The sequence below is a fragment of the Theropithecus gelada genome, chromosome 15, assembly GCF_003255815.1.
Source record: "Theropithecus gelada isolate Dixy chromosome 15, Tgel_1.0, whole genome shotgun sequence".
Taxonomy (NCBI): Eukaryota; Metazoa; Chordata; class Mammalia; order Primates; family Cercopithecidae; genus Theropithecus; species Theropithecus gelada.
In genome coordinates, this window is record NC_037683.1 from 95,340,381 (window position 1) to 95,349,865 (window position 9,485).

At 45.7% G+C, this 9,485-nt stretch overlaps 1 protein-coding gene across 1 annotated transcript; it reads left to right on the forward strand.

Moving 5' to 3' along the window:
- Positions 1–1,216: 1,216 nt before the first annotated feature.
- LOC112607753 (spermatogenesis-associated protein 31D3-like) lies at positions 1,217–5,829 on the forward strand. Its single transcript, XM_025358886.1, is given in 9 exon segments — positions 1,217–1,285; positions 1,287–1,420; positions 2,153–2,190; positions 2,780–2,840; positions 3,117–3,334; positions 3,337–3,912; positions 3,915–4,005; positions 4,007–5,132; positions 5,134–5,829. Coding segments are annotated over 9 exon segments (3,009 nt in total).
- Positions 5,830–9,485: the final 3,656 nt, after the last annotated feature.

A 9,485-nucleotide genomic window follows, 5' to 3' on the forward strand; every position in this document is an offset into this window, starting at 1 on the left:
GAACAATTTAAGCGTCACTAACTTCAGAAAAATGAGTGTTATAAATTCACTCCCAAGAACCTTGAAGTTTTAATTATATACATTTATTTTATACTTGTTTTAGTTTTGTAGATGTTAAATAATGAATTATTAGTTAAACAATGTTCCAGAGAGTTAAAAAACCAATGACTGACAAAAATCATCAGTTTACAGGATAGCAGATTAAACAACAACAGCTTGCTAAAACGCCAAAATTGTCTCTGCTTGTGAGATTAAAAAACTGGCTAAAATGGATTAAAACTAATAAGGCCAACTGAAGTTGGCACAGAACAAGCTTGCTGAAGTCACAGATCAAATTTCTACCATGTTTCAAACTAACTCCCCCAAAATGTGCACATGTGATCCATGAGGTAGCGTTAAACAAAACTGTGCATGCCTGAGGATGTCCCAGACCTATTTCCTGCCATCGATCACCTACTAATCCCAGAGGCCACCCACTAGACCTTTTCTAATAAAATGACTGCATGAAAGCCAGCACACAGGACAGATTTGAGCTGGACTCCTAGCTCCTTGTTGGTTAATTTACAATAAAAATCTTTTCTCAAAAACCCAAATTGGGCAGTGAGCTTCTTTTCCTTGATGACATTAGTTTTAATCATTTGAGACAGTCCCTCTGATTGGAAATAGTAAAGGTTGACTTCGAAACAAAATATGTAATGTTCAACATTCACAAAATGAAGAAAGTATAAAGGATATGTAAGTTTCATATCTGGGTTAATGTAAGGCAAAAACATTCTGCAGATAAGACGGATTTGAGGACATATGTGATCCTGAGAGTAGCAAAGCCTGGGTACAACAAATATTCCAGGCAGTATTTCAGGCTTTCAAGGCAGTGTAGTTGGTGGGATCCAAGTTAAGGGCTCCAAACAGTAAAGGGGGACTCAGATAATACCTGGTTTACTGTTAGAACCAATGGAAAATTCCACTAAGGTAAGTATATGACATGAAGAAAGATGGAGTGGCAGGGTAGGACAGAGGGACCTAGAGGGCCCAGGAGGGGTGGAGTCAGCTGGGCTGGTAAAAGGCAGGGCTGTGGACACACCTTTCTCTTGTTGCTACCCCCACCCTCAGAAACCCTCTGTGACTCTTCCATGCTCTGTGATGCAGGCCTGGGCCTATCGTTGAGACTGGGCACCCACAACACTCAGTTACCTTCAGAAGTCATGCTATTCAAAGCATGGAGAATATCCTCTGTTTTCTAAACAGCTATACTGACACAGGGCTGAGCCCTGACTCACCTTGCTTGGATGGATATTGACCACAACTGCATCTACTTGAGTGGGTTGGGGTTGTTTATGCTGTACTTTTTCTATGTGGTATCGATGCTGTGTTTGTCAACCCGTGGGAAAAATCATGACATCCAAAAGGTAAGGGACTGTGGGTGAACACCCAAGAGAGATGCCCTGTTGTTGTTTCCCAATCCTATTCCCACATTTTTAAATAAGTTTGGTTGGTTCAGAGAGGTCTTAGATGGGAAGTCTGAAGAGAGGATAGAGCTTCACTCTTCTATGGAAGAGGTTGGGCAGACTTAGGGGTTCAGGAGGACTAAGGTTTCCATCTATAGCTCATAGACTACCTGTCTGGCTGTGGTGGAGAGTTCCAGGATAAAATCCCAAACACTGTAATTCTGTGGTCCCAGATGAGATTATTTAGAAAATGTGGGCTCTCTGAAAGAGAACAGTTTCTCCTAAAGTTTGATCATGAGTCACATTCCCATGTCACCTGTCACTTGACCAAATTTTCCTTCGTGTTGGGCTGATCAGGGGAGTAATGCTGAGAGTCTCTGAGCAGAGGCTGCAGCCAGAGTTCTGTCTGCGGGACACTTGTCCTGTGAGGGAGCACAGATGTGACTGTTGGCCTCTGAGTCTGTGCCCTCCTTGAGGACTGCTAACTGAGCACATCAAGTGTGGCTCTCATAGACAAAATCCTCTTGAGTTTTTCACAGAAGGAAAAATTAGAAATATTTTATCACCTTCAAAAATTGATAACAGGAACACTTTTCTATTAATTACAGAGTCATCTTATTCTTGTATAATGAATGAACGTGCTTCCTAGAGGAGTGAGAGAAGTGAGTCCCAGCCTGTCATTATCTTTCTCTTTTCTCAGCATCAAGGAGAGCCAGGAGGAGAAGGAAAGGTGGGACATTTAAAGGTAATGCCAGCCTGCTCTACCTGAGCTTCAAGGGTGACCCTTCCTGTCTCCTTCATGATGAGTCAGTCCCATGATTTCTTAGAATGTCAGTTACTAGATACAGTCTTAGAAAACAGAGCCCTCAGAAGACAGGCTGATGGGAAAGCAATCAGACCTGAGACAATGCTCACAGGCCCTGCTCTGCCCCTTCATGGGCATGATGGAGTGATGGACCTGAGTAATGGGTGTTGCCCAATAGGTGGCCAAGTTAGATATCGAGGAAGGACTACTGGTTGGCTTGGAGTCAGAGTTTCTGTCTCACAACTTTGCATAAGTACTTTGACTTCCTTAATGCTCAAATTCCTCCTGGAGGTAACCACTGATGTCTGTGTTTCACATGGTGGTTTTGAGCATCACATGGGGTAATGTATATGAAAGGACTTTACTAATGATGCCCATTGAACCTGTGAATATTATCAATGACTATTTGCCCTTTTGTACTGATTCTTGGGGCTATCAGAGTTTAATATCCCAAGGGTCTTCCACAGAGTGACTTCTGTATGAGCCCTGTGCCTCTATGTTCATTGCATATAACATACTGTTTTCCCAGACCGGAAAAGTTTCCAGAGGGAAGCAGAAGAGGAAAGGAAGCTGCTCTCTATTGTGAAAAGGTGATTAATCGTTCCCCTTCTGTCCTGTTCCCCCACCCTCCTTGTTTTTCTTTTTGCATGTTCTATTCACTTCAGGGATTCCTTGTAGCCTGCTGTAGCTGTGCAAGTGGGTCCCCACAGGAATGGGTATGTGAATTGAATGCATTGGGGAGAGGCTACAGAATACATAGCGAGGTCATGGGCAGGGGGCAATGTGAAGCTGGTAGCAGGATTCAGGGGGCTCCACCCCTGCCGGGCTAACAGACCCTCCTTTCCTTGTTCTGGTTCTGGCTGCAGCTTTGGACCTCCTGCTTCCTGCAGTCCCCTGGGCCAGCATCATGATACCACCCGCTTTCGTCGACTATTATGCCCAGATCCTGTCTGTCAGGTGTGTAACAGAGCAACTGCTGATATCCAGCGACTGCTGTCTCGGGAGTCCCTGAAAGATGCTGCTCCCTCGGTGTCCCCTTTGGCTTCTGCAGCTTCTGTGACTGAGTCATCGTTCACTCTGTCTTCTGCCCCTCAGCAATTCCTCCAGAAGACCTAATATTGTCTCCTCGGCCTAAGCCCTCTCTACCATCCTCCTTAATTTTCTCACATGACCCGATCACCCCCTTAGCTGACTTATTTTCACCCTCACCTCTGAGGCACCCTCTGCCACCACAGCCTGTTTCTCCCCTGGATTCCAAGTTTCTCTTAGACCATTCCCCACCCCTACAGCTTCCCTCTCCCCTTCTCCCACCACATCACATTCACAGAGTGGAGCCCAATCTTCATCCTGAGGCCAGTTTGTCTCTGAACACCATCTTTTCATTTGGCTCCACCCTATCCCAAGATATGAACCCCTTACCAAATGTTTCCCAGGCCATGAATCCAACTGATTCATGTGCTTGTCATCATGAACCACCAAACCCAACTGCTTTACCACTGCAGGACTGCACTGCAACTCAGTCTAAAGCAAGTCCCACAATATTGAAGCCTTTTCCAGAGACGTTATCTCTAGGTAGCTCTGGTGGGACAGAATATGCCCCAACAATCAGAGGCATTGACCATTCATGCCCTGCATCTTCAGAATTCTACTGGTGGCAGCCTCATGGAAGGACTTGTTTCCCTCCACTATTGCACCATCTGATTTCGTACAAGAGCTTCTTACCCTTCACTATTCTGATGCCACTATAGGGGGGCACTGTGGCCAACCTCATACAGCCTATTAACCTATCATTTCTCAGCCATGACATTCTGGAACTCCTGGAGAGACAAGTCAAAAAAAGGGGTGATTTCCTGATGTGGAAAGAAAATGAAAACAAAGCAGGATCTTTTCCAAAACCCTGTAGACCGAACTGTCAACTAAATTCTTCACGGAAAATATTAGCCTCAATTGCAGATAAGCAAGACTTGGCAGCCTCACTTCCTTTTTGGGCCAGTAAAGACAAACTAGAACAGCTGCACATCCACCAGCAGGCCCCATGTTCTAAGTGCGTTGAGGACCATTTAGAGCAAAAATATGTGCAGCTCTTCTGGGGTCTCCCACTTCTGCACAGTGAGTCTCTGCACCCTACTGTTCTTGTCCAACATGGTCATTACTCCATGTTTGTATTCTTCAATGGCATTACAAATACATCTATATCCCAAGAATCTCCAGTACTTCCCCCTCCCCAACCTCTATCCTTGCCTAGTACCCAACTTCTACCCTTGCCTCAAACCCTGCTCTGGGGTCAGTCCCCACATCACACTCAGGTCCAGTCCAGGGCTCAACATCAATCTCCACTCCCGGCCCTACTACCTAGTCCTCTATTCCTGATTTGGATCTGTAGAGTGTGTTTTCATAGACCCCAGAATGAGGCACAGTCTCTTATGCCATCTGAAATTAGCCATCTGGAGTGGAATGTGTTGCAGAAAGTCCAGGAAGGTGTGTGGGGTTTACCCTCTTTGGTTAAAAAATCCCAGGAAGACATTTGTCCTCCAGCTCCCAGTCTTGCATTGTTCAGCCAGCCCTTTAAGGCCCATGTTCCCATATCCATTATTCCTGGATATTTTCCATTCAGCTGTGAGCTAAGGAAGAAACCAGAGCACCAACTTCGAAAAAGACTCATCCAGAGCAATTGGGGCCTGCCTCGCATAATTCATGAGTCTCTGTCAATGCTGCATCCTCAGAAAAAAATTTTGGAGATATCTGAGTTAGAGAACAATCATGGACCCTTACATAGCTCTTTGGTTGAGAGTCAGGGCTGCAATGTTCTAAAGAAATTCGGATCAAGCATCCCTAGAACCTTCCACAAGAGGAGCTCAAATATGCTTTCCCTGGAGAATGTGGGGGAATTATCGGGGATACAGACAGGAGAATGGCCCAAAAGATCATCTGTTGCATGATCCAGAGACATCTTCAGATGAGGATCCGAGGTCTAACTCTGAGAGAGACCTGGACACTCATATGATGCATCTGTCAGGGAATCATTCAGGGGAGAGCCTAGGTCAGAAACAACTTGAAAATGCCCTGACAGTACATTTGAGCAAGAAATTTGAGGAAATCAATGAGGGTCGAATGCCTGGGACTGTGCATAGTTCATGGCATTCAGTCAAGCAGACAATGTCTCTTGCTGAGGAATCCCACAGCCAAATAAAACATCGAAATTTGGCAGCATTGCTGGGTGAGGACCACCGTGTTGATACTTCCCAGGAGATTTTATTCCTTAGTTCCAACAATCAAAAGATGTTGGAAGCCCATATTAAATCTTTCCATATGAGGATTCTGTGGGGCCTTCCCCGCAAAGTCCATGAATCCATAGAAATATTTAACTTTGAAAGAGGACCTTTCCAATTCCTTTTCCCATTTCGACCTTCCCTCCTCAGTCTCCTCCATTTCTGGTGTAGATTCCAAAAATGGGGTCTCCAATCCCCCTTAGAAGAAGGTTTTCAAGGAGAAAAGTTGGGAACAACAAGCTCAGTTCCAGTCCTGGATTGTCCTCACCCTGTCACCTCACCTGTCAGCAAAGAAAGCAGAGGACCCTGAGAAGACAATTTTCTGATACTGACCATGACCTTACGGAGACAGATTCCAAAGATGGGGCCTCCACACCCCTTAGAAGAAGCACTACAGATTTTCATGGAGAAAAGTTAGAAATAAGAAGCTCATTCCCCATCCTGGGTCATCCTCACTGCATCATCTCACATGTCGACAAAGAAAGGCAGGGAGCCCTGAGAAGAGAATTCTCTGATACTGACCATGAGCTTACAGAAAGTCCAGACAGTTGAGGATGGCAGACAGACTTTTCTGCCCCCACCACACAGCATCATAGGCAAAATCAGTCAGAAACAGACTGTACTAGCCAGTACCTGCAGCCAAAAGCTGACGATAAGGCAAGCTAGGGCTCGCTGTAAGTGAAGGCTTAAGAGAGAGAGTTCCAGTGATAATGTAGAAAGGCTTCAGGGCAGTAGAAAGACATTTTCTGTCACCAATGGGTCTAAAGAAATGTTCAAGGCAGAGGAGCTCTGTGCTCTTCAAACACCATCTAAAACTACTTGATAACCAGCAAGTCAGGAAGCTGCTCAGTGATAAATACATAAATAAGCACTTCTACAACTGAAAGTTTCCCACCAAGAATATCAGTTTCCCGAGATCCTATGTCATCATACCTTAAAATCAGATGTTGAGTGAGTTAAAGTTTAAATTGGCCCAGAGGGAGCATAGCCAAGTTCAAAGCCGTTTCACTGACATGTCCCTTGTGTTAGATAACTTGGTTTCCAAGGACTTACTGACTCATGCTCAGGGCATCTACAGTGAGAACATGTCAACTTTCCAGGTGGTGCATGTCCACTTGGAGGACACAGGGATACGTGAGGAACAGTAGCAGGAGCCCACGGTCCCTAAGCATGTCTTACAGAATGTCCAGATAAGAATTTCCCATGCGTGGCTGGGCGCAGTGACTCATGCCTGTAATTCCAGCATTTTGAGAGGCTGAAGCGTGTGAATCATGAGGTCAGGAGTTTGAGACCGGCCTGGCCAGCATGGTGAAACCCCCTCTGTACTAAAAATATGAAAAAAATTAGCCAGGCATGGTGGCGCATGCCTGTAGTCCCAGCTACTCCAGAAGCTGAGGCAGGAGAATTGCTTGAACCCAGCAGGTGGAGGTTTCAGTGAGCTGAGATCACGCCACTGCACTCCAGCCTGGGTGACAGAGTGAGACTCTGCCTCAAAAAAATAAATAAATAAAATAAAAAAAAAAAGAATTTCCCACAAACACTACAAAGACAGTGAGCCTGCCAAGACCCAAAGGAAGACAGCTTGGTGGACAGGATGCTGGACTGGGGACATCCCAACCGAGGAGAAAGGGCCATCCTGTTCAAAGCAAGACATCAGAGGAGGTGCTTGGGAGCAAATCTTCCCCAACCTTGAAAACACAGCCTCCTCCTGAAAACCTTTTCAGAAAATGGATGAAGACCTTTTTGCAGCAGTTTAATAATCCCAGCATAACAGATGAAGAACAAGAAAGTTCCTGGGAAAAGGGTACCTCCCTGTCGTCATCTGCAGAATAGAGGTCAAATTAAAAGTAGAGCTGCCTTTACTGGGACTACTGAAGCTCAGAAAATTAGGAAAGACACTGGGAAGTTCCCAGAGGAGAAGCTGGGGCATAGGCATGGGATAGATATCACCTGTCCCCAAGAGCCCCTTGTCTTCCCAGTGGAGCTTGGGAAAGCTCAGCACAACCTAGAAGTGCAGGTCAGAGCAGCGCCTGTACAGGGCTATCCCTGTAACTACATGGCTCCCTCCTGCAAACTGACATGTACAAAATCGTGCAGCCAACAAGCTATCTTTGTTGGCCAGAATTATCCTACAATGATTAGACAGATCATAGACAAGGACAGACAGCCCCAGAAAGTTGAGGCATTTAAGGGGAAGATATTGTGTCAAAGGCATCCCCAATCCATGCCCCACAGGAAGCCTATGCCACATCCAAACCCCACTTGCCAGTATCAGGTCAGCCTGGTGTGTCCAGTCGTCCCGACCAGTGCTAAAAGCACTGTGTTCAGTGATGTGCCTTTACTAACTGGACAGAAAATGCTTCCAAAGCATTTCCAGGGAGGAAAATTTCCCCCCACAATAATTCACTTCTTGTTGAGAATCTTGATTCTCCCCAATAAATATTCTAATAAGAATAATATTTTCTCTGTGTATTGTGTTGGGGGTATAGGTTTTGGGTAACACAAGCTTGTGGTTAGGGAAAGGTAGGAGTTAGCTCAGCTCTTGCTGACAGCCTCCTTTGACTTCTTTTTTTTATTTATTTATTTTTTGAGACAGAGTCTTGCTTGTCCACCAGGCTAGAGTGCAGTGGCACAATCTCTGCTCATTGCAAGCTCCGCCTCCTTCATGTCATTCTTCTGCCTCAGCCTCCTGAGTAGCTGGGACTACAGGCGCCCGCCACCACGCCCGGCTAATTTTTTGTATTTTTAGTAGAGACGGGGTTTCACCATGCTAGCCAGGATGGTCTCAATACCCTGACCTCGTGATCCGCCCGCCTTGGCCTCCCAAAGTGCTGGGATTACAGGTGTGAGTCACTGCACCCGGCCTCCTTTGACTTCTAAAAGGTGACCAATCCCTTGGAGCTCTTGTGGAGGAATAAGTATCATGTGCCTCCAAAAGCCCCTTCTCTCCCTGATGAAGTCTGAGGAGATGAGCTCTTTTCTACCTCTTTGCTTGAGACTTACTGATACTGTATGGCAGCCTGCACCTTCCTCCCTATTCACTGCTTCATCTCTTTTAGAGCAATAAGGAAGACAGGCCTTCCATATCTGAAGAGAGGGTCAAGGACAGGTAAAATTTTCAGAAATAGTGGTTTAATCACGATTTTTAAAAAGTTGTCATACAAGTTGGTGGGAGTGTTTGGGGTATTGCTGGTTGGGGTAGGGTATCAGGAACACTGTGAATGCTGCTTAAGAATTTGACAAGCAGGGCATCCTCATGATTTGGGGAAGCATATTTTGACCTCGATATTGAGATCTTTTTACTAAAAAGTCACTTTTGGGAAGTAGTTCCCCTCACTGTGTATATCTCCAGGCTGCCTGGATTGATGACATTTTTAATGGGCAAAAAGATCACCTAGGTGTCTGTGGCAGGAATGTTGATCGGGCAACCACCTAGGTAAAGTATAGCTGAGAGTAAGGAAAAGATGCTTTAGAATGAATGAGAAAGTAAGAAAAAAAAACTAGGAAAGGATGAGGCTGCTGGTGCAAAAAGGTTTATGCCCTTCATGCCCATATCACGACCCTTTCTCAATCTGGACCTAGGCACCACCCCCTTGAGGATTACCATGGTGCTGCAGAGCTCACAGATGCCATTTTGGCAGAAGTGTACATGGGGCTGTTCATTATGGACTAAAACATTATCTTTTTTCTTTTTTTTTTTTGAGTCGGAGTCTCGCTCTATCACCCAGGCTGGAGTGCAGTGGTGCAATCTCGGCTCACTGCAAGCTCCGCCTCCGGGTTCACACCATTCTCCTGCCTCAGCCTCCCGAGTAGATGGAACTACAGGCACCCGCCACCACACCCGGCTAATTTTTTTGTATTTTTAGTAGAGACAGGGTTTCACCATGTTAGCCAGGATGGTCTGGATCTCCTGACCTCGTGATCTGCCTGCCTCGACCTCCCAAAGTCCTGGGGTACAGGCGTGAG